This window comes from Mus musculus, chromosome 14 (assembly GCF_000001635.26).
Source record: "Mus musculus strain C57BL/6J chromosome 14, GRCm38.p6 C57BL/6J".
Classification (NCBI taxonomy): domain Eukaryota; kingdom Metazoa; phylum Chordata; class Mammalia; order Rodentia; family Muridae; genus Mus; species Mus musculus.
Window position 1 is genome coordinate 20,670,133 of NC_000080.6, and position 24,820 is coordinate 20,694,952.

Genomic DNA, 24,820 nt, shown 5'->3' on the forward strand with positions numbered 1-24,820 from the left:
ACGTTTGCTGAACTAAATTACTATCACAATGTAAAGCAGGGCTGGGGTCATGAAAACATGGATACAGAGATGTGTATATAAACAGGAGACTGTTGATATTAATAAAACCTCTACTTGTTTCTAGGTTTCCATTTTACAAATGTGTCCCACATTATAAAACACCTTTCTGGGGTTGGTGAGATGGCTCAGTGGGTAAGAGCACCTGACTGCTCTTCCGAAGGTCCAGAGTTCAAATCCCAGCAACCACATGGTACAACCATTCGTAACAAGATCTGACTCCCTCTTCTGGTGTGTCTGAAGACAGCTACAGTGTACTTACATATGATATAAATAAATCTAAAAAAAAAACCACCTTTCTGAAACAAAACATAACATTCTCAGGTGGTAGCTGGTCATCAGTGGATAGGGTTTATGCATGTGACTTCAAGTGACTAGGGACAAGAAGAGGGCATTTTATGTCCTGGAGCTGGACTCAGATGATTGTAAGCCTCCCAGTAGTAAATATTAATTGGGGATTTCTACACCACCTTAGATCATTTAGTTGCCAAATAAAGGACACAAAACCTTTATAATTCTTATAGCACTAGAGCTGGGTGGATGTGAACCCTCTATGCTAGTCTGTCTACTTCCCTGTCAGTAACCCTGAGATAGCACTTGCCATGTTCCACCTGGGCCACTCCTACTTCAAGAGGCTGGCCCTCATGGCCATGTACTTATTATGATCCTCCTTCCCCGTGGCGACTTATTCCTTCTTCTTCCTATATTTCCACACTCTTATGGTCCTTGTCTCAGACCCTAAGCCCAGGAAACAAAGCCCTACCTACCACTCTTCTGCCCAGCTACAGGCTGTAGACATCTTTATTAACCAATCACAGATAATTTGGGGAGCGAGATTTATATAACAAAAACTGGTATATGTGACGGTCTTGGAGCAGCCAGATCTTAGGGTGCAGAATTAGCATTTGAATAAAAGCAGTACCAGACCAATCCACTACAGTTCTGCAGGTTTGTGATAAATCCTAACTATGACAAAGTTATAAAAATCAGAATTTAGAGTTAGAAAAACAGTATCTGAGTTCTTGTTACCTTGTTATTAGTGTGATTTCACAAAGTTGCTTGACTTTACCAGTAACAAAAAGCATCTGGCTCTCCCTTCTCTGCTTAGTCACATGTTTGTGTGCGGGTTGCGTGTGCATGTGACTGCAAGTGACTGGAGTCGCAAGAGAGCATTCTATCTCCCGGAGCTGGAGTCACAGGCAGTTACAAACCTCTCAGTGTAAGTCCTGGGGAACAAATGGCTCTTTTGCAAGAGCCACCTTTGCCTGTCCCTTAGTTTTACTTTTTTTTTTTTTTTTTTTTTTGGTTTTTTGAGACAGGGTTTCTCTGTATGGCCCTGGCTGTCCTGGAACTCACTCTAGAGACCAGGCTGGCCTCAAACTCAGAAATCCACCTGCCTCTGCCTCCTGAGTGCTGGGATCAAAGGCGTGTGCCACCACGCCCAGCTCCTAGCCAGTGCTCTTAACTGCAGACCTATCTCTCCAGCCCCACACCCACAACACTTTGACAGCTATGGGTTCACCTAAAATCACACACACACACACACACACACACACCTAAAATAACACACACACACACACACACACACACACACACACACACACACAACCCCTCATTACTGGTCTACACCTACTAGGTAGTAACTGAACAATCACCAGGCAAGCACCCTATACTGGCCTCCATCTACACCTACAGTTTTTTCTCTTTATTTATTTACCTTTTTGAGACAAGCTCTCACTACACAGCCCAAGCTAAACTTGAACTTTGTTTTTAAAGATAGGGTCTGGGGCTGGAGAGATGGCTCAGAGATTAAGAGCACTGACTGCTCTTCCAAAGATCCTGAGTTCAATTCCCAGCAACCACATGGTAACTCACAATCATCAGTAATGGGATCTGATGCCCTCTTCTGGTGTGTCTGAAGATGGCTACAGTGTACTCATACATAAAATAAATAAATCTAAAAAAAAAAAAAAAAGACAGGGTCTTATATAGCCTAATCTGGCCTTGAACTTGTGATAAACAAGGTGTGCCTGAGGTTCTGATCTTCCTGTCTCTGCCTCCATTCTAAGTGCAAAGTTGAGTTATAGGAAAATTTAAAATGCAATTTATAGCCTCCATCTTTAAGCTGTGAATCTTAGCTCTTATTAGGAGTGCATAACTTTAAGCAAGACAGATTATATCTGCCTCCTTATGGTGTGATGAAATATGAATGGGATAAATCATGTGAAATGCTAAGGTGAGGGAGGGCTCAAGCTCGGGCAGCTCAAGTGCTCAACAAATGTTATCTGCATTTGGCAAATTCTTAAACTGACAACTGTTAGTCAGCAAGAGAATCAACCAGGAGGGAGTCATTTGTCAAGCTTGGTGTAATGGAGTACTGTTTGCTGAGCCCCGTCCCCAAAACTGAACTACATGTAGGTGAATTAGAGCACATTTCTAGTCAGCTTTGGTAGCATATGCTTTTAATCGCAGCTCGCTGGGGGCAGAAGCAGAAGGATCTCTGTGAATTGGAGACCGGCTGGATCCACACAATGAATTCAGGAGGGTTATACAGTGAGACCTCCTATGAGAGAGAGAGAGAGAGAGAGAGAGAGAGAGAGAGAGTCATAAGAGTGGATAAAAGTGGTGGTGGTAATGTACCCTTTAATCCCAGCACTTGCGAGGCAGAGGCAGGTGAATTTCTGAGTTCAAGATCAACCTGGTCTACAGAGTGAGTTCCAGGACAGCCAGGGCTACACAGAGAAAACCTGTCTCTGAAAAAAAAAAAAAAATCCCAAATAAATAGGAAAGATATTAATTTACATTTCTAACAAGTCTCAGCTGATACTGATACTAGGATCCACGGACAGTATTTTAAAAGTGGATAGAAACAGGGCTGGTGACAAAGAACACTGGCTGCTTTTCCAGGTGACTTGGGTTTGATTTCCAGCATCCATGTATCTTACAAGATTTGTTAACTCCAGTTCCAGGGGATCCAGTGCCCTCTTCTGGCCTCTGCAGGTACTGTAGTCACAAAGTGCACAGATACACATTCAGGCAAAACACCCATACATAAGACATTTTAAAACAAGCTAGACAGAAACAACTGACTGGTTAGTAACTGACATGCAAACTTAAATGCCCATTTTTCTCTAAGCATGCATTACTGTGTAACTACCATTACGTAGGAAAAAACCCCACAAAACAGTTTGCCTACTCTATTCATGAACCTAAGTTGGCCCAAAGAAGTGCTTAAAGCATAACAGCACAGAAAGAATTCCAATGCATGCAACGGAGAGGTTGGAAGCATAAAAAGTGGGAGTTCACGGTGATCATGGGTTATATATCCAGTTTCAGGATAGTCTGCCTATAAATTGAGATCCAGTCTCAAAAAACTGATTAGAGGATAAAAGAGCAATAATCATTTATTAGTTAACATTGTTCTCTGAAGAGTCTTATGATTACTGAAAGAATTGTAGCTCTTTTAACAGAGAGCAGGGAGGTCTTTATATTCTGGTAGAGTTACCTCTATTAAAAAAAGGGCAAGGCATAAAATGGTAACTAATCTTTATTGAATAAACATTATACTGAACAATCTTAGGAAACGTCTCTAAATTCATCCCAATTCACTGTTCGACACGAATTCTTTTCATTAAAGAAGTAAACCGGGGCAGAAGTTGTCCAAACATTGAACTAATCGGCCCAAAGTCGAGGGTTAGAACCCACCCTACCACTACCACGTGTGGCTCAAAGGTCAGGGTGAGCTCTACCGTAGGGACGCAAATCAACGGGGTGAAAGGTTAACAGGAAGTGGATACAAGACTAGCTGTCCTTAAAGTCAACACACGACGAAGGGAGCGTTACTAAAAATAATCTGACCTAGTTTTCTCAATACCCTCTCAGCTGGTAAAGCCATAAAAAAAGTCTGGAAAATGTGGAAAAATCTGGAAAGGAAAGAAAAAAAAAAAAAAAAAAAAAAGCATGAAACTCAGCAATACTTTACAGACTGCGTCCATGACGGGATACACCACATACGCATGCGCAACATCCGGGTTTCCGGAAGCGTGCCTAAGGCCGACGTGGCAGAAGGAGTGGCCTAGCCCTAGAGCATGGGGCGGAACTTCCGGGGACGGCACGCCAGCCCCCCCCCCCTCGGAACCGGAAGTTGAGCCTGGGAGCCTTGACGTTAGGAACGAAGTCGAACCTGGATCTGGAGCCGGGTGAGGAGTGGCATCGCGAGGTTGCGTGGTGGGGAGGAATGCTGAGGAGAGGCCAGGGTATTTTTGGCCTGATCGCTGTCCGGTTTTAGAGGAAAGGGAGGAGCCTGGAGGCGGGGCCTAGAAAGAGACCCTCACCTCTCGCATCTGTGGCCGGCGATCGGTCTTAGGTCCCCGGACCCCTCCCTTCACCTCCTGGCCCAGGTTCCGGCTCGCTTCGCCCTCCCAGCATGTTGAAGGGCATTAGAGGATTGGTCTTTACTGCTTAGTGAACCGGCCCTCTTCGTGGCCCTAGAGGCTGGCTTGGCTTCCGGATCTCGATCTCTGGAGCGCTCAAGCCTCCGCATCTCGGGTACTTTCAGAGTTCTAGGAAGCTTGCCCCGCCCCTTTCGGTTGTCACCCTCGGCTATCCCCCTAGAATGGAGTCAAGATTGGAGTTTGACTCTGAGCTTATTCGGTCCCTCAGCCTCCTTCAGGAAATTAAAGGGAGAGGGACGTTTCCCAGGCTTGATGTTGGTGGCATGTGCAACGTTTAGCGTTTGGAAGGACTGTTCTAAAATGGCTTTGACTTTACAGAGTTTTCAGTCCGGCAGCGGTTTAGCTTCTGGGCTCTCCTAGCAAAGAGAAACCTATTGTTCTACTGCAGCACCTGAAAGGAGGTCTCACTCTTCCTGGGCCTCTTCTGCCTGTATAATAACTAGAAGGATGTTTAGATCTCCAGTCCCCTTGTTGGAATGACCCCTGAAAAGGACCTCCAACTCATCCTTCTGTTCCTGGGCAAGATTGCAATAGTTTGATAGCGACCTATCAAACAAACCTTAGAACAGAAACAATTACAGGCATGCTCTTGGATGTAGAATACCCATAGTCCTCTGCTTGAGACATGAGATGAATGACCTTTGCCATGGAATATTGCTACTTTTTTTTTATCTTAAATGTTTCATTTGTGAGGTTAATACATTCTGTTCATGGAAAGACTGGGGTCAGAGTAACATTTGGATTATTGTAGGTCAGACAAAGAATACTGTTTCTCCCAAATAGCTACTTTACAGTTTTTCTTTGTGTGTGTGTGTGTGTGTGTGTGTGTGTGTGTGTGTGTGTGTTTGAACAAAACCTAGTACATTTGAAGTTATTCTGTTTTGGGGGATGAATGGATGACTTGGTGGTAGATACAATGAATGGAAAGTGGAAACATTGCTTTATTTACCTGTAACATCATGGTAGTTATCAGGCAGAGGACTCTGTGTGACTGCCTGGACACTGAAAGTCATACCACTGGAGAATGGCTGCTGCTGTTCTGTTCCATTAAGTCTGTCTGAAGTTGAAATTTATACCTTCTTGGCAGTGACACAACATGGGGTTCACAGTAACAAAACCCTTGCTTTGAAGAAAGTGACTGCATACTGGCGGGGCAGGAAGTTTCTGAGATCCTGTAGTAGTGTGGGAATAGTTCAACTGATCACAGCCTGATAAGGTCAATCCCTTTTCATCTCTTCCTTCCTTCCCTGAATAGTTGCTCCCTCCGTAGAAAGTTTGTTTTGACTGATTTCGTTCTTTTCCTTCATTCAATAGGTGAGATCAAATCGGGGATGCTCTCATAATGAATGTCAACCAGTCAGCTCCACCTGTTCCACCATATGGGCAGAACCAGCCCATCTACCCAGGGTATCATCAGTCGAGTTATGGTGGGCAACCAGGACCTGCAGCCCCTGCTACTCCCTATGGAGCCTACAATGGCCCAGTGCCAGGTTATCAGCAGGCACCTCCTCAAGGTATGTTTTGAGCTAGGGAAGGGAATGAGCAGTCTTCAGGTTCGATTGTGTTGCTTTAACAAAGCTGCTTAGGTCCTGTGACTGAGGAACATGAGTCTGACTCTTTGAAAATGAAGGCCCTGGGAATAGTCTTGTCTCGCCTCGTTTTTACATGTGACTGTTCTACCTAAGCCACCTAGGAAGAATGCATCTTCCAGATTCAGCAACAGCTCACTTTGGTGGGTGTCACCCTGGACAGCATCATTACTGTTACTGTATTACTGAGAGCTGGATGGAAGGGTTGTGGTCATAGCTCTTGTGTTGCCTGTTGACTTTGTCTCCCTGAAGTCACTTGTTCCTCATATGTGTTGAAAATGCCTCTTATTTGACTTCTGGTTCTTACTATAATACTACTCTGGGACACATATGTGTGTAAATGAATCTGAGTGTAAAAGTGTTTTTGTATGCTTGACATAGGGTACTCCCTGGATCTTTTACTGTCTTTATTTTCCTTTGCTTGGGTTTCCTCTTCTTGAATGTTGTGTGATGTGAGTGAAATAAGAGACTCTTGTGTTGCATTAGATTCTCTGTGTATCTCTTGGGGAGGAGTTGAATGTCGGCCCCGTGTATATATGCTTTAGTGTTGAGCTACGCTGCTGCCAGTCCTCAGCTTTGTTTGATATTACTTTTCCAAGAAAGGTAGCTGGCCCTCCACATGCTAACCTGGCACATCTTATAAAGTTATTAATAGTAGACTTTTGGTTGTGCTGGCTGAAGAGGTAGAGGATGCCAAACTCTGTGAGTCTTTTGTTGTTGTTTTCCAGACAGGATTTCTCTGGATATCCCTGGCCATCCTGAAACTCTCTCTGTAGACCACACTGGCCTGGAACTCAGAGATCAGCCTGCCTCTGCCTCCCCAGTGCTGGGATTAAAGGTGTGCACCACCACTGCCCAGCAACCAAACCCTATGTTTGGGAGTAGATTCCACCAGGCCTACTGTCACAGGCCTGTAATTCCAGTTATAAGGGAGGGTGCAGTAGGAGGAACCTCAAGGCTTGCCTGGGCTGTAGAGTGAGTCCAAATCCAATTTAGGGAACAGAGTAAGAGTCTGTTTAAAAATAAAAATGAAAAAAAGAAGTTATAAATTATTAGCAAAGTACTTGCCTAACAAGTATGAGATTCTAGCCTCAATCCCCAGAACCATGAATGAATGAATGAATGAATGATGTGGGTGGGGTGTTTTTAGAGACTTGAGATAGTTCAGCAGGTAAAGGTGTTTGCCACTAAGCATAATGACCTAAGTTCAATCCCTGAGATACATACCGTGCGTGGAAGGAGAGAACAATTGACTTCTGATCTCATGCAATAAAAACATAATATCATTTTATGGGGGTTAGAGAGAGGGCTTAGTGGCACTTTTTTTTTTTTGTTTTGTTTTTGAGACAGGGTTTTTCTGTGTAGCCCTGGCTGTCCTGGAACTCACTTTGTAGACCAGGCTGGCCTTGAACTCAGAAATCCGCCTGCCTCTGCCTCCCGAGTGCTGGGATCAAAGGTGTGCGCCACCACGCCCAGCAAGAGCACTTCTTAGTTTTGGAGATGATTCAGGTTCAATTTCCAGGACCCAAATGGCAGCTCAAACCACCCATAACTCCAGTTTCAAGGGATCCAATACCCTCTTTGACCACTGCAGGCGCCAATCATGCATGTAATGCACAGCCATCCATGTGAGCAGAGCACTCTTACACATACAAATAAAGTACACACTCACATCTAAATAAATACATAGGAAAACTTGAAGGGAGTATATTAATAAAGAAGGGAAGTATCAGGCAGGCAAGGCATGGGTAGGTTTTGAAAATGAATGAACTTTAATCACTGTCAAAAGCAAATGGTGAAGTAGTAAAATTAGGTCTTGGTTCTTTTAGAAGTGCCCTGATCTGGAGTGGAACTTTGACTGGACAGAGTCCATTTTTGCTCTGTTATGTTTGACTTCTCAGAATGTAGTCTGTCGTTCTCTTTTGAAAGAGGCTTGTTATTGAAGGACATCTGTCGGGCTGTTACGGTTAGTGAAAAGTTCAGCTTGTGAATCTGACTTCTCCTATGGCCAGGACATTTTCAAAGCGTGCCTAAGCTCAGTGGAAGCAGTGCTGAGGGGAGGTGTGATCAGAGAAAGGACAGAGCCCAGCTTTTGTGAGAATGTAGGTAACGGCATTAACAATGGGATAAGCCGACTGTCCTGCAGAACTCTTGGAGGAAAAAACAAGGTCTCCAACTTGTGAGAACTCTCCTGAACATGGAAGTGGGCAAGAAGAGTGTGCATAGGATATAAGAAGTGTACAAAGCGGGGTCTGAGCAGCCTTTCTGGTGGCCGGCATAGCTCAGTGAAGGAACACTAACCAAGCATGCATGAGACCCTGGATTCAGGCCCCAGCAAAACAAAACAAACATGCAAACATACCCCACTTCCACGCTCTGTTTCGTGAATTTCTGGTCCTCTTGACTCCCAAATGCTAGGATTATAGGTGTGTACCCCCATGTAGTTTATTTTAGATTCACTACATTTTTATTTTTATTTTATTTTTTTACTGGTGAGACTGTTTTGCCTGCATGTATGGATTCAGAAATCAGAAGAAGGGCTCCGATTCTCTAGAAATGGAGTTAGCGAAGGTTGTGAACCATCTAGGAATGGAGCATAGATCCTCTGCAACTAGAACCCAGGTCTTAAACTACTGAGCCATCTTTCCAGGCCCTGGCAGGTGCTGGGGGTTGAATCCAAGGCTTCACACTAGGCAAGTAACTGACTACATCCTGGGTTCCATAATTTCTCTCTCTCTCTCTGTGTCTCTTTCTCTCTGCCTCTCTCTCCTTCTTTTGTTTTTTTAAAGATAGGACTTCTCTGTGTAGCTCTGGCTGTCCTGGAACTCACTCTGTAGACCAGGCTGGCCTCAAATTCAGAGATCTGCCTGCCTCTGCCTTCCAAGTGTTGGGATTAAAGGCGTGCGCCACCACTGCCTGCCAAGCCCTACGTTCTTATAGAATAGTTCACTATATTCTTGCTCATCATCTTCTACATCACCCTCTACATGTATCCAAGTTTCTAAGTTGTGGAGTAAGATGTTTTCCTGAAAAAGGTTGAAGGCTGTCTTAGATTGAATGAGAAAGTGTGTGTTAGTGAGAGGAAGGTCCCACGTTGTGTTGTTCTGATCAGCTTCAGAGTCAGAACAAGTAGCCTGTTTGTTGGACATTCACATGCCAGATGAGAGTGGCGTGGTATCCGTTTTGCTGTGAGGTCAGTGAAGGTTTCTCTTACTGATTCTTGTTTTGCATTCTTGCCTCAAGATGGAGGAGAAAGTTATTTCCCATGCATTTAGTTTCTGTTCTTTACCCTTAGGTGTGCCAAGAGCCCCACCTTCCTCAGGGGCACCTCCAGCCTCTGCAGCACAGGTCCCTTGTGGTCAGACTACATATGGCCAGTTTGGCCAAGGTGATATACAGAATGGGCCGAGTTCCACAGCTCAGATGCAAAGGTATGTACTAGGTGAGCCTGAAATCAATGTGATGAAAGTAGGTTAGGAATAGTATGAGGGTCTATTTTTTTTCTTTTATCTCTCCTATTACATTGATTTATTTTGTATGTGTGAGTGATATGTGTGTGGGCATGTATGGAGAGTCAGGACAACGTGTAGTAATCAGTTCTCTCCCAGTGTTTGGGTTCTGGGAATCAAACTCAAAAGTCTTTAGACTTGACAGCAAGCATCTTTACCCACTGTGCCATGTTGCCAGCCTTCCCAGGTTACAGGTACTACTAATGTCCTGCTCTTTTGTGGACCCATCTTAGTACCTGGGTTCTTTTCCATATTATCTTTTTGCAAACCTGGAGTTCCCCCCACTTTTCCAGATATCTATTCCCACAGTGGTTCCAGTCCTCATGAGTTTATGCTAAGGAGGAAACGGGAAGGAGCTCAGAGCTGCCTGTATCTGTCTCCCTTTTCACTAGGCCAGGCACTTAGTAGGGCTGACTGGCTAAATTTGTACACAGCCAGTTCTGAAATGAACAGACTCAGAAGGAAAGCTGCATAATGAGAACCTGATAAAGTTCTCTTTGCATCAGAGTCCATGAAAGGAGGGAGGTCCTGTCTCAGGATGTTGTTTGGGTTCTGGTAGCAGATGAAAAAAATATAACCAGGTAGTGGATATGGAAATGGAAAAATGATTCCTGGCACTTACCAAGTGTCTTGTATCCATATATTAGCACGGAGTGTAAGTCTTAGATAAGGCAAACTGGGGACACAATTCATGATAATAGACAGGCAAATTGCAGAGTCAAGAAATTGGAGAAGTGGGCAGATTTTCAGTATGGTTTCACTGTGTAGCTCTGGCAGTCCTGGAACTCATTCTGTAGACCAGGTTGGACCTCAAACTCACAAGAGATCCACCTGCCTCTGTCTCCTGAATGCTGGGATTAGAGGGGTATATTGCTACTGCAGTACACAGCAGACCAAAGGCTTCAGCTAGGGGTAGAATATTGTTATAACCTGAAAACTGTTTTGTTGAAGTACTCTGGAAAAGAGAGATGAAATAGTATTTTTAAGAAAAAAAATTTACCCCCCAACTGAAAATTAGGCCGTTAGAAAGAAAATGAAAGCCTCACAGGCCAGAGACTAAGTGAGATTTGAGGTCAGAGTGCTCATTAGGTGGAAATCATCAACCCAAGAAGCCAGGGTCTTAAACTCAAGCAGGTGCTAGCGATAGGAAGTGAGTCCTTGCACTTTCCCACTAGGTGCTGGGAATCAAGACTGATTTTGGACAGTACCTGCAGAAACAGTCTCTGAGCACTGTCCGAAGGAATGAGGAGCACTGTCAGACAAAATGAGGGGCACTGCTTTGTTCAGGTTGGTTGTTGGTAATCAGGGAGGGAAGGGAACATTTTGGAATAATAAAAGTGGTATAAGCCTAGTGTGGTGACCTACCCTAGTTCTTGGGAGGCTGAGGCAGGAGAATCACATGTTTGAGGCCAGCTTGGGCTACACATTGGAGATGATTTCAAACAAACAAATAACAGTACCAACAACCCTTCTGAACAGATCTAGGCGAAGCCACATGGTGGCACATGCCTGTAGACTCAGCTAGCAGGGAAGCTAAGGCAGTGGGTTCCTTGAGTGCAAGAGTTTGATGCCATTTTGGCAACATAGGAAGGTCTGGTCTCAAAGAAAAACTCAGGCTGTGTATGGCAGCACACATCTTTAATCCTAGTACTTAGAGGCAGAAGCAGGCAGATCTCTGTGAGTTCAAGGCCAGTGTGGCTATAAGTGAGACCCTGTGTCAAAACCAAAAAAAAAAAAAAAAAATCAAGCAAAGACTATACCTATATATGCAAGTTAAATGTATAATCTCCAAAGCAGCATTGTTATTATTATTTTAAGATTCATTTTTAAATTGTGTATGTGTGGTGGTACAGGTATTCATGGGGGGCATTGGATCCTCCTGGAGCTAGAGTTACAAGAAGTTATGGGCCTAGGGCTGGAGAGGTGGCTCAGTGGTTAAGAGCACTAGCTGCTCTTGCAGAGGTCCTGAGTTCAATTCCCAGCAACCACATGGTGGCTCACAACCATTTGTAATGGTCTGAAGACAGCAATAGTGTTCCCACATATATGAAATAAATATGGCTGGAGGGGGGCCAGAGTGAACGGGGCTGGTGGGCAGGGGGAAGAAGTTATGAGCCATCCTATGTGGGTGCTGAGAACTGAACTCAGGTCCTCTGCAAGAAAGATATACATACATAACTGCTGAGTCATCTTTCTTGTCTCAGAAATAGTGCCTGATAACCTTAATTTAAGTACCACAACCAATTCCAGATGCATGGTGCACATCTGTAATCCCAGCACTCTTGCAATGAGATGGGATGTGTAGACAGGAGGTTCAGCTATCCTGGAGTATGCTGTGCAGCAGAAACTAGAAAGGCTGCTTCAACGTGGTAGAAGTGGAGAACTGATGTTTGAAGCTTGTTCTCTGACCTCCACACATTCACTAATCTTGGCATGTATGTGGGCATGCACACACACACAGCACTCTGGAGGCAAAGGCAGGTGGATCTCTGTGAGTTTGAAGCCAGCCTGGTCTACAGAACAAGTTCCAGGGCAGCCAGGGTTACATAGAGAAAGTCTGTCTTGGAAAACAAAAAACCAAATATTCAACCAACAATCCATCTGTATTTTTCAGTCTCACATTTGCGAGCACTTGCTGTAAGTCTGTTTTTGTCTGCCTTTTATTTCAACTTTCTCACAAAACTGATCTAGGATTGAAGCTCAGGAGATGGTAACTTGTCTATCAAAATCAATAGTATTTGACTTGAGAGTGCTTGGTGTGTTGGAGTGAGCTTAGTGGAAAGTTGACTTTGCCACAGCTGTACATGTATGAAGCTCTCAGCCCCGGATGAACCTAAATGCCGGAACACAGTGTAGCTTCCTGTTGTGGTGTGGAACACTGCCAGCTTTGGCAGACATCTCACCTTCAAGTCACCTCTGCTTTCACTCTCTTTACAGGGTCCCTGGTTCTCAGCAGTTTGGTCCTCCATTGGCCCCTGTGGTCAGCCAGCCAGCTGTGCTTCAGCCCTATGGCCCTCCCCCCACAAGTACACAGGTGACTGCACAGCTGGCCGGAATGCAGATCAGTGGTGCTGTGGCCCAGGCCCCTCCCCCTTCTGGGTTGGGCTATGGTAAGTAGTTGTGGGACCAGGACACTATCATCCACTTTTCAGAAATTTGGGTCCTAGAAATTTTTATTTCTTTCACCTTTGAACCCCAGATGCAGGGACAGTCTTTTGATTTGTTTTTTGTTTGTTTTTGATTTGTTTTTGTTTGTTTGTTTGTTTGTTATTTTGTTGGTGGGAGCAGAAACTACCAAATGGGGCGGAATGACTTGGCCTCCACCTCTACTTCTTCTGTCTCTCAGGTCCACCAACATCATTGGCCTCAGCCTCAGGAAATTTCCCTAATTCTGGTCCATACGGCTCCTATCCTCAGAGCCAGGCTCCTCCCCTTAGCCAGGCTCAAGGTCATCCTGGAGTCCAGCCTCCCCTTCGATCTGCCCCACCTCTGGCTTCCAGCTTCACGTCCCCAGCTTCAGGTGGTCCTCAGATGCCTTCCATGACTGGACTACTCCCGCCTGGACAGGGCTTTGGGAGTCTTCCAGTGAACCAGGCTAACCACGTGTCCTCACCTCCTGCTCCTGCTCTGCCCCCGGGCACCCAGATGACTGGGCCCCCAGTACCACCGCCACCACCTATGCACTCCCCTCAGCAGCCTGGTTATCAGCTGCAGCAAAATGGTGAGTTTTTCCCAGCATCTGGCTAGAAGTCAAGCTTTGTCCAGCTATTGAGAGTTTTTGTTTTGGTACTGCTTGCTAAGTAAACCAGATGGGATAGCTATTGCTAGGGTGTGAGATTTATAAGACATTTTTCATGCTTCTAAGTTCATTCAGATAGCGTGGCCTTTCTTTGAGTGGCTTCCTCAGGCACTACTAGACCTCATAATCTGTTTCAAAGGGTCCAGTTATTTTCTTTTTTCTTTCTTTTCTTCCCCCCCCCCCCCCCAGGCAGGGTTTCTCTGTGTAGCACTCAGAAATCCACCTGCCTCTGCCTCCCAAGTGCTGATATTAAAGGCGTGCGCCACCACTGTCTGGCCCAGTTATTTTCTTGAGGCTTTAAGAAGAGATAGGGAAGGGATTTTGTGTTTGTCATTGTTTCTCAGGTTCCTTTGGACCAGCTCGAGGCCCTCAACCTAATTATGAGAGCCCATACCCTGGAGCACCTACCTTTGGCAGTCAGCCTGGGCCTCCCCAGCCATTGCCTCCTAAGCGTCTGGACCCTGATGCCATCCCCAGCCCTGTAAGTAGGGGTTCATGGTCTTGGGAAGATACGTTGTGGATCAGAGGAGCAGACTGACCTAGATGACACGTTTGCTTGGCATTTTTGACATTTCATTTTCAACCATCTTCTTAGTCTAAGCATTTGAAGTGGACTTGAAGTTCCCAAAGTCTTTAAGGCAGTTTAACTCAACTGCCTTAATACAGGGAAGAAAGAAACCAAGAGTGATCAGGGTGGTGATAGAGCTTTGGGTCGAGGGCATTGTTCTGTGGCTCTTAGACATAATAATAATAAACAATAACATGGTCATCTTTGTCCTTCTGTGGAGTAGTGGCCATGTCTCACTCCCTTAGATCTAGTAGGGCATCATTCTGCTGCTCCGCAGAGCAGGCAGGAGCTCTCTGCTGTTAGGTAATCAGAGCAGGAGAGTCTCACTGGTCTCTCTTTGCTCCTATGTAGGCAGTGTTGTAGGATGATGCCTCCCCCCACCCCCACCCCAGTACTATTGACTGGCAGGTCCCAATCACAGCATAAAAGGCAGGGTGCATATAAAGTCCAATGAGGTTTGTCCCGTAGAGCTGCTGGAATACACCCCCTTCCTTATCAGACGCAGGTAGAGTAGTTCTTTCACATAGGGCCTGCTTTATATCCTGTCTGTAACATTGATGTCAGTTACCTCTTCATACTTAGTCATTGTCATATTCCATTCGTTCTCTTCCCTCTTCCTTTGAGGAACTACCATGGTGAGGAAGCCTATTGTCTAAGGGGGAACCCAGGAGGACTGACAGGTTCTTCCCTCCCCAACTCCACTTCTCTCTTCCACGGTAGGAAGGAAAGTCTAGCTGGATAGCCGAGGCATCTCCCAGCACGGAAGTCCTTAGGTATAGGTTTGACCTTCCAGGGAACCCTCTGTTCCTCAAGGTTTTTCCCATTAGGGCCTCCTTGGAGAGTCCTGCTTGCCTCCTGCTTGTTGCACCTGAGCTTTTCTTGCTCTGCTGTTGTCTGAGTCACTGAGGCCACCTTGTGAGGCCTCTGTTGGGCTAGAGAGACTTGGAATTCCAGATCCACTGGGTCCCTGACTTCTTCATTCTGAGCTAGGCTCCAGCTCTCCATGTCTGATTCACCAGGGTTAGAGAAGTAACATCTGCCTCTTGTTCTTTTGTCTCCCTCCCTGTGTATCTCTGCTGCCTTTATTATTAAAACACTAAAAGCAACTTAATGAGCTGCCTCCTCAGCAGAAAACCAGGCACAGAATAGATCCTGATGCCATTCCTAGTCCAGTAAGTGCAGGGGGTGGGAGTCCGTGCTTGTCACCCTGTGTTAGTGTCACTCATGCATGCCTGTGACTTCACCTCATCCACCATGTCCATCCCTTCCATTCTCCTCCATGAGCACTTCTAGATCCTTGCTTTTATAAGCTGAAGGATATGCATGCCCCAACTCACAATGTCCGGAAGGAATAGCGAACTGTTAGCAGTGCCTGGAGTCTGGGTGGTGGATGGCCAGCCCTGGAGCATGTTACGCTTTGGTTTTAGTCCTGCTGGCTCCTCCAGGAGCTTGTGTGTGGCATATGATGGAACCAGACAGAGTTGAGCAGCAGATTCTTCCAGTTTGTTATGAGGAGAAATGTGATGGGTGGCTATGAACATGTAGGTTCATAGCATTTCTTACAGGGGAAGAGATTTCTTGCTTTGGGAGAGTGCGGGCTGCCTTCTCATTTGAGGAGTTTTAGACTTTGGTTTATCTGTAAGCTTCAACTCTTTCTGCTGCGGGGTATAGTCTTATTTGCCCTTCACTTTTTCTGGTTTTATCAAACTCATCTTGAAGTAAATGACCAAAGGTCGCCAGCCTGAACAAGGGTCTGACTACCAGCTTTGCATATCCTTTTTGTGTTTGTTCTCCTCAATGTCTTGTCACAAGTAGAGGTTTGAGGACTGGGCCATAAGGATCGGGCACTCATCCTTTCCTGTATGGACCCATTGATGCTCACCTGAAAGGAAGGCAGCATTTGCTTCCTTCCTTACCTGATCATTTCTGCCTGTTTAATTCTCTCCTCCCTGTGTTCCTTGTTAATTTCATTGAGTTTAGAACCATTCCGGGTAGATTCATTTCTATATGGGTTCCTGTCTTCTGTTCTCTTTGCTCTGACTCAATGTATCTTATGGAGAGGAAGGGAGGGAAAGGTTTGACGGAGGATGGAATCCAATCATGTCTTATCATGATAAGCTTTCCTGGAGTGAAACAAATAAAAGGGTACTCACAAATGATCGGAGGCCAGGGGGTGGCTTATGAGAAAGTCCATTCTCACCAAGACCTACCCAGCATCTCCTGCTAGCTGCTGCAAAGTGGAAGGTCAGTATTGTGGCATCTGATAAGGTCTCCAAAAGGAGAGCATGCCTGGTGCATGGAGTGGTTTTTGGCAAGTTACCTGTTCGTGTGCTACCTGCTGTGGCCTGCTTTTGTCCGGTACCTGTTTTACCACCCACTCAGTTCACTTCTTTCCTACAGATTCAGGTTATTGAAGATGATAGAAACAACCGGGGTTCAGAGCCATTTGTTACTGGTGTACGGGGACAGGTGCCACCTTTAGTCACCACCAATTTCCTGGTGAAAGACCAAGGTGAGAGGAACTTTAATGTCTGTTTCCTTATGGCAGTTAATTTTCTAAGGCTATCAGCTATGGATCATGTTTTTGTCTGTCTTAAGAGACCAGTCCCTCCCCCCTACCTCAGTCCTTCAGGGTCTAAAAGCTACTGCCAACTCTTAGCATTTGTGGAGGTGGAGTGACTCACCAATGAAGAGCTGGTATCAACAAGGCTTCTGTGATGTGACTCAAACCTCCCACCTTTTTCAGGGAATGCAAGTCCCCGCTACATTCGATGCACATCCTATAATATCCCTTGTACTTCTGACATGGCTAAACAGGCTCAGGTGCCTCTGGCCGCTGTCATTAAACCACTGGCAAGGCTGCCTCCAGAGGAGGTAAGTCTGGGAAGGGGGTAGAATACAATGAAAGGGGGTGGGGAGGATGCGGTTTCTTTCTAGATGGGATTCTGGCTGGCATGGAAGACATCTTGGTTGGGCAGGAGGGGGACAGACATTATCTTTGATATCTTTCTTTCCCAGGGCCCAAACCTGGTAGCAGTGGTTAGGATGAAAGCAAAGGCCAACAAGCTACTTTGTGAGACCAGGGTTCATAGAAGGAACAAATGAAAAGAACCAGAGCCTACTGTGTGTGGAGGTTTACACCTGTAATTGAAGCCCTTAGGAAAATCCCAGCACAGCCTACCCACATAGTAAACTCCATCTCAAAGAGTTAGTCCTGGTATTCATGAAGCAGAGGTAGGCAGATCTCTGTGATGAAGCCAGCCAGGGCTATATCATGAAACACCCTGTCTTAAAACAAAACAGGTAGGGCCAACCTAATTTCTACAGGCAAGACAGCTGGATGTAGGAACTTCTCATTGTGTGGTCACATCTCTGGATGATGACAAGTCTGCTATTCTGTTGTGTATGTGTGTGTTTGGGGGCGGGGGTTTAAACTTGAGTTTTGATGGCTTGGGTATAGGCAAATAAATACTATTGTATCCAGTACTCCATCCCTAACCTGGCTTGGGCCCCCATCTGTCAATCCATTACCTAAAATTAGCATTTTTGTTTTTGTTTTTTCAAGACAGGGCTTCCTGTACACCTATTCCTGGGACTCACTCTGTAGACCAGGCTGGCCTGGAAATCAGAAATCTGCCTGCCTCCACTTCCTAAGTGCTGGGATTAAAGGCGTGCGCCCCTAATCCTGGCAAAAATATTTTTTAAAAATTAGGTAGCTGTTTATTTAGGTCTTGACAACCTAATGTACTTAAAAAGAGTTTTCTAGAACTGGACCATCAAGGCACAGTATATGTTCTGCCTTCTCATTTTCTGTGTGGATTGCTAGTGAGGACGGTTGGATGCTGTTCTTATGTTTGTAAGATGATATCTATGGGACAACAGTAGGTGTCCCATAGAAATCCCACAGAATTCTCTTGTGTGTGATGGGGGAAAGTATCATAGATACACAGGGACGGAAGCAAAAGTCATCTCCAGGACAGGAGGAACCATTCTGTAGAATTTTTGGCTTTCTTTCCATACACTCCGGCTTGCTATGGCCAGTTTCATAGGCCATCTTCCTTTGTAAGAAGAAATGCATTTTGGGATAGAAAATGAAGAGAGCGAGCTGGAGTTTTTTCCAGTTCTTACCGTTGTTCTCATTCCCTTCCACTGAATTCCTTCCCCAGGCAGAATACCTGAGCCATGCTGCTTCTCCCTCCAGTCTGTGTCATATGTTGCCATATGTCTGATCCCTCTGTAACCTCCCTCCATCTCAGTCTCTTCTCTTTGTTCCTTAGGCTTCACCGTATGTTGTGGATCATGGAGAATCTGGCCCCCTGCGCTGTAATCGCTGCAAAGCATACATGTGCCCTCTCATGACATTCATCGAGGGAGGGAGGCGCTTCCAGTGCTCCTTCTGCAGTTGTGTCAATGATGGTATGTTGTGACGGCTGAGCTTTGGGACAAGGCTCGCATCCACATCGTTCTCTTTCACATTAGGTAGATGAGGGAGCATTTCTCAGGAGCTGGAAGAAGGCACAACGAGGACGGGTATTGGAATGATGTGAAGGGGCTTAGCTAGGAGCTGGCATACTTGGGTTGAAGATGAATATTTTGAATAACATACTGCATCCTCCCCACAGTTCCCCCCCAGTATTTTCAACATCTGGATCATACCGGCAAACGTGTGGATGCTTATGACCGTCCTGAGCTGTCTCTGGGATCTTATGAATTCTTGGCTACTGTAGATTACTGTAAGGTAAAGGAAGGTAGTTGGAGAGGAACAGTGGGTGGAGCATTGTAAAAGCCCAAATCAGCTGTTAGCATTTTCCTTACTCTGGCACGGTCCCCTTTGATGCTCAATGCCTGCTTGCTGTTTCCCTGTTCCCTCAACATTTCTTTCCTCCACAGAACAATAAATTCCCTAGTCCTCCTGCCTTCATCTTTATGATTGATGTCTCCTACAATGCCATCAGAACTGGTCTTGTTCGGCTCCTCTGTGAGGAGCTCAAGTCACTCTTAGACTACCTACCTAGGTGAGAGTTGAGGAAGTACTGCTTCCTTTTGGTTAATGGTGGGTGTTTGGGTTAACTGAGCAAGTGGAACATTATGTCATAGAATTGTGGGAGGTAAAGAAGGTGGCCAGTCTGGGTACAGTCTGAGTAACAGTGTCACCTTCCACAGGGAGGGTGGAGCAGAAGAGTCAGCAATCCGAGTTGGCTTTGTCACCTATAATAAAGTGCTCCACTTCTACAATGTGAAAAGCTCCTTGGCTCAGCCACAGATGATGGTTGTATCTGATGTAGCTGACATGTTTGTGCCACTGCTGGATGGCTTCCTAGTCAATGTCAGTGAGTCTCGGGCTGTTATCACCAGGTAAGAGCCAGATGGTGGAGACAAGAGAGAGTGGGGAGATACAACTGCAGGAGGCCAGGGAGTTGCAGAGCGGTTAGTAGATGGCCAGAGGTGTCAGTCTGGGAGCCAGATAAGAGGCAGCTAAAATCTGGGTGGCAATTTTGGATGGCTGCTATCATCTGTCTTTTCAGCTTATTGGATCAGATTCCAGAAATGTTTGCAGATACAAGAGAGACAGAGACAGTGTTTGCTCCAGTTATCCAGGCCGGGATGGAAGCTCTGAAGGTAAGGCAGAAGTCCCTGGCAACCTCCTCTCGCTTTCCTCTGACCATGTTATCTACTGGATTGAGAACTATCAACCCGTGTCACACACTTAGTGCCTAATGAACAACAAAGAAACAGATGACGAATAATGGATACATAAAGGGAGGAATAACTGAGTAGTTTATCTTTGTTCTTAGGCTGCTGAGTGTGCAGGAAAGCTGTTTCTGTTCCACACATCCTTGCCCATTGCAGAGGCCCCAGGGAAGCTGAAGAATAGAGATGATAGGAAGTTGATCAACACAGACAAGGAGAAGGTGTGTGACTCAAGATGGGAGGGGCATTTCATTATAGAGGAAGACTTTCCCATGCCAGCTCTTCAGAGTGGACTGAGATTACATTCTGCCCATTATTGCCAACCTGATCACAAAATTCTTGGTTGACTTGACAAGAATCTTTCCGTTTTCTCTCATTTTTTGCTTGAGATGGGTCTAGCTCTGTACCCTAAGCTGACCTGGAACTCACTAAGTAGTCCAGACTGGTCTCATACCTGTAGTAATCTTGTCTCTGCCTTCTGTGTGCTGGGATTATAGGTGTGCCCAATTACACCCTGTACCTTTTCCTTTTCTCTCTTTCTTTCCCTTCCTTCTCCTTCCCCTCTATTCTTCCTTTTCTTTCCAACTTTTCTCCTACTGTTAGAAATGCAAGGTAGGCTGGGCAGTGGTGGTGCATGCCTTTAATCCCAGCACTTGGGAGGCAGAGGCAGGTGGATTTCTGAGTTCAAGGCCAGCCTGGTCTACAAAGTGAGTTCCAGGACAGCCAGGGCTATACAGAGAAACCCTGTTGAGAGAGAGAGAGAAACCCTGGAGAGAGAGAGAGAGAGAGAGAGAGAGAGAGAGAGAGAGAGAGAGAGAGAGAGAGAAAAGAAAAGAAAAGAAAAGGGAGAGAAAGAAATGCAAGGTGGGCAAAGCTATTTGACATTTCTTCTCTTCCCTTTCAGACTCTGTTTCAGCCTCAGACAGGTACCTATCAGACTCTGGCCAAAGAGTGTGTGGCCCAAGGCTGCTGTGTGGACCTCTTCCTCTTCCCTAACCAATATGTCGATGTGGCCACACTCTCTGTTGTTCCCCAGCTCACTGGAGGCTCTGTCTACAAATATGCCTGCTTCCAGGTATAGGATTCTGGATGTGAAAATAACTGCTTATGTGTGGAGTGGCTCTTTAGCGATTAACTTAGTGGTGTGTGAAGTTGAGCCCAGGATATAGTGGTTATCTAACCACTATAGGTTTTAAAGTCAGTCCTGGGTTGATAGGTTCCCACTTACTGGCCTAGAATACGCAATTGCTCATCTTTTGTTCTTTCATCTGCAAAGTAGAGTTTACTAACTAGGATTTATCTACAGAATGAAATAATTATATATAAGGCACTCTGTGTGCTACCTGCTATGTCATTGTCACTGTCGTCCTTGTTTTTCCTGTGGCTTGTAGAGGGAAGGGGTGCAGGGAGACTGACTGCAGGGTGAACTGTGTGGTCAGTGATGTGACTTTGGGCATGGACTGCAGGTGGAAAATGACCAGGAACGGTTCTTGAGTGACCTGCGTCGGGATGTACAGAAGGTGGTTGGCTTTGATGCTGTTATGCGGGTTCGGACAAGTACTGGTGAGTTCTGGTTGAGGTTAAATGTGGTTGAGGCATAGGTCCTACCTTAGCTCTGACCTGTCCCCATGGCCTCAGGTATCCGTGCTGTAGATTTCTTTGGCGCTTTCTATATGAGCAATACAACAGATGTGGAGTTGGCTGGATTGGATGGAGACAAGACAGTGACTGTGGAATTCAAGCATGATGACCGGCTCAATGAAGAGAATGGAGCCCTACTGCAGGTGGCAGGCGGGAGACAGGGGCAGGGGACAGAAGTTGGGGTATATTCAATGGGAAGATAAGGGCTGGGTAAAGTTGTGAGGGAGGGGTGTGAGTTCCCCATTTCTCCCTTTCCCTAGTGTGCCCTGCTTTATACCAGCTGTGCAGGGCAGCGTCGGCTCCGCATCCACAACTTGGCCCTAAACTGCTGCACCCAGCTGGCTGATCTGTATCGAAACTGTGAGACTGACACGCTCATCAACTACATGGCCAAGTTTGGTGAGAGTAGAAGCAGGGCAAGGTGGAAGTGGGGCTGAGAGAAGGTCCAGGATGGCTAAGAGTTCAGCACTCGTGGGGAGGTGTGCTGGTTGGAGATGCATGTGATGGGAAGCAGACCCATGACTGCTGACTCGTCTTCCCATGCAGCATACCGGGCTGTTCTGAATAGTCCTGTGAAGACTGTCCGTGACACTCTCATCACCCAGTGTGCCCAGATCCTGGCCTGTTATAGAAAGAACTGTGCCAGCCCTTCTTCTGCAGGACAGGTGGGGCAAGGATGTTACTAACTAGGATTTATCTACAGAATGAAATAATTATATATAAGGCACTCTGTGTGCTACCTGCTATGTCATTGTCACTGTCGTCCTTGTTTTTACTGTGGCTTTTAGAGGGAAGGGGTGCAGGGAGACTGACTACAGGGTGAACTGTGTCGATTGATTCAACAAAACTTTGCATTTTAGAAGGACTTCTCATGACCATTGACTTTATTTCCATAAATCCCTCAGTTGATTCTTCCTGAGTGCATGAAGCTCCTCCCAGTTTACCTGAACTGTGTGTTGAAGAGTGATGTTCTGCAGCCTGGAGCTGAGGTCACTACTGATGATCGTGCCTATGTTCGGCAGCTGGTTTCCTCCATGGATGTGGCTGAGACCAATGTCTTCTTCTACCCTCGGCTCCTACCACTGGTGCGAGTGAGGATCAGAGTGTGAGACACTGTACTGAGCACAGGGCCTCCAAGAAGGAGGGGGTGGATTACTTTACACTAAGAAATTTGTTTTTACGTACATTGCATATGACTATCTAGAGACTTAGCTTTCTTAGTTTGTGTGTATAAAGGAGTATGTTGTTCTTGGTGATGTTTTTTTCTTCTTTTGTCTAGACAAAGTCTCCCCTTGATAGTACCGCTGAACCACCAGCAGTTCGAGCCTCTGAAGAGCGCCTAAGCAGTGGCGATATATATTTGCTGGAAAATGGGCTCAACCTCTTTGTCTGGGTGGGAGCAAGCGTCCAACAAGGTGTTGTCCAGAGCCTTTTCAACGTGTCCTCCTTCAGTCAGATCACCAGCGGCTTGGTGAGAACAGGGTGTCAAGGATGAGATGGGTATGGGAAATACTCTGGTGATTTGACAGTGGGTCAGTGTCATGCTGGTCCCTTTATTATGTATCAGAGAACACTTAGGTGAGGGAAGCGGCTATCACTGTTTTTCTGGTTTTCTTATTTCAGATGATAGCTAAATCTGTGTTGTTCCCTTTGGATGGACTTAAAAGTACTTTATCATAGTAATGAATACATTTTTGTTCCAGAGTGTTCTGCCAGTTCTGGATAATCCACTGTCTAAGAAAGTTCGAGGTCTCATCGATAGCTTACGGGCACAGAGAATGCGGTACATGAAGGTAACACAGATGTTCTATGTTTCACAGTGGTGGGGCTGGATATTGAACCTTCTGTGCCAGACAAGTACTCTTTTTTTTTTTTAAAAAGATTTATTTATTAATTATATGTAAGTACACTGTAGCTGTCTTCAGACACACCAGAAGAGGGCATCAGCTCTCATTAAGGATGGTGGTGAGCCACCATGTGGTTGCTAGGATTTGAACTCAGGACCTTCGGAAGAGCAGTCAGTGCTCTTACCCACTGAGCCATCATCTCTCCAGCTCCAGACAAGTACTCTTATGCTCAGCGCAGTAGCCCTGCTCTGAGTCCTGGATTTCTTGTCAGGTCATCAGGAAGGAAGCTGGGGAGGGAGCATACGCGTGTATGCGTTCTTCCTTACCATTTGCCCTTCCTTACCATCTGCCTTCTGCCTGTAGCTTATCGTGGTCAAGCAGGAAGACAAGCTGGAGATGCTGTTCAAGCACTTCCTGGTGGAAGACAAGAGCCTAAGTGGAGGTGCATCCTATGTGGACTTTCTCTGTCATATGCACAAGGAGATCCGGCAGCTACTGAGCTAAAGCAAGTGGGTAAATGGCATAGGGTCCCAGGCCAGCTTCCAGGAAGAACCCCAGGATGACAGAGAAATTGGGACAGTTCCATATCGTATAAGTCATGTAAGCTGACCTCAGTTGACTTCTTTTGGGGGGAGGGCGAGATATAAGGAGACACCGTCTTTCTGGGCTCAAATACACTACCACTCTGTCATGTCCTGCTGATCGAAGGTGCCTCAGGCCCCTTACTCTACCCTTTCTCCTGCTAATCCTCTTGTAATGAATGTAGTTTCTCAGTTCACTGTATATGATTCGGTGTTGGGGGTTTGGAGGCAGCTGGGCCCTGGCAACAGTGTGTCCCTTTGGATGAGCCTCCAAGAGGAAGGGCAGGCAGGAAGAAGTGGGAATCCCAGGGTTATTACAGGAGGTGGCAAATTCAGCTCCGTGTCATCAACAACTTCCTATATTAGGGACAAAATATACAGGTGCACAAGAGCTGGGGTACAGGCCGTAGGTGGTGGAGAGTAAAATAGTTGGTCCTTTGGGTGCCTGATGGTCAGTAGCAAAGTCATAGTTACCGAGGATGGATGACTAATCTCTCTACTTCCACTGCGCGTGCTCTCTCTCCCCTGCAATGATTGGTGAGCACTTCGTGGATGAATGAGCCTGGGGTAAGAATTGCAAAACATATTAACACCTTGGGGAAGTAGCAGCCTCCTTTCCAGATGGAGAAGCCCCAATCCTGGATGGTTCTGTAGAGCGCCTGATGGTCAACTTGCAATACCTCACAGAGCCAGCCCACATCCCACTCAGCTTCCACCAGAAACGTTGTTGGGGAGAGGCAGATATGGCTGGAGCCCTGTCTTCCGGTGCCAGGACGTTACTGGGCTTTGGTATTGACTGAGTGGCTGACAAGTTATCTTCCAACTCCAGTTGGCTGGGCAGGACAAGGGCTAGGAATGACCGTGGTCAGGCCTGCCTGCTCCCAGCCCAGGATGCCCCTGCTATGGACCTTTCATTTCTTTTCATTGGTTTATTTTTCAATGCATCTTTAATTTGTAAAGAAATAAAATAAGATGTAACCAGTATCCCTCTCATTACTCGCGACTTTTCCCCACCCTGCCTGCAGCTGAGAGGAGTTACGCATGCGCCGCGTGCCCCTATGGCGTAGGACCTAGTCCACTCCCC

The 24,820-nt window shown here is 46.0% G+C and overlaps 1 protein-coding gene and 1 non-coding gene across 12 annotated transcripts; both read left to right on the plus strand.

Moving 5' to 3' along the window:
* Positions 1–4,152: 4,152 nt before the first annotated feature.
* Sec24c (Sec24 related gene family, member C (S. cerevisiae)) lies at positions 4,153–24,720 on the plus strand. 11 transcript variants are annotated; one of them, XM_006518816.2, is made up of 25 exons: positions 4,189–4,605; positions 5,599–5,727; positions 5,826–6,025; positions 9,396–9,531; positions 12,547–12,719; positions 12,956–13,330; positions 13,753–13,889; positions 15,080–15,148; positions 16,377–16,488; positions 16,723–16,850; positions 18,254–18,392; positions 18,599–18,714; positions 18,867–18,991; positions 19,140–19,331; positions 19,502–19,595; positions 19,772–19,888; positions 20,572–20,742; positions 21,134–21,230; positions 21,306–21,451; positions 21,569–21,707; positions 21,855–21,973; positions 22,214–22,399; positions 22,588–22,779; positions 23,012–23,101; positions 23,519–23,931. In XM_006518816.2, exons 3-25 carry the CDS (start codon positions 5,854–5,856, stop codon positions 23,657–23,659), a joined length of 3,366 nt encoding a protein of 1,121 aa, XP_006518879.1. In that variant the 5' UTR covers positions 4,189–4,605; positions 5,599–5,727; positions 5,826–5,853; the 3' UTR covers positions 23,660–23,931. The 11 variants fall into 11 exon arrangements, with proteins under 11 accessions (XP_006518876.1, XP_006518880.1, XP_006518881.1 ...); XM_006518813.1 differs by lacking the exon at positions 5,599–5,727 and having other exon boundaries at positions 4,153–4,256; positions 23,519–24,720; XM_006518817.1 differs by lacking the exon at positions 5,599–5,727 and having other exon boundaries at positions 4,153–4,256; positions 22,214–22,393; positions 23,519–24,720.
* Mir6946 (microRNA 6946) lies at positions 20,503–20,571 on the plus strand. The gene has a single exon (NR_105911.1). It is a non-coding gene; the product is annotated as a microRNA 6946 (primary transcript).
* Positions 24,721–24,820: the final 100 nt, after the last annotated feature.

What these genes read in the sequence shown, in the direction of transcription:
- Sec24c (XM_006518813.1), top strand. Translation starts at nt 5,854, where the DNA reads ATGAATGTCAACCAGTCAGCTCCACCTGTTCCACCATATGGGCAGAAC. An exon ending in CTGATGCCATCCCCAGCCCT is followed by an intron (nt 13,890 to 15,079) that starts GTAAGTAGGGGT and finishes AAACACTAAAAG; the next exon opens with CAACTTAATGAGCTGCCTCC. An exon ending in GCGGGTTCGGACAAGTACTG is followed by an intron (nt 21,231 to 21,305) that starts GTGAGTTCTGGT and finishes CCATGGCCTCAG; the next exon opens with GTATCCGTGCTGTAGATTTC.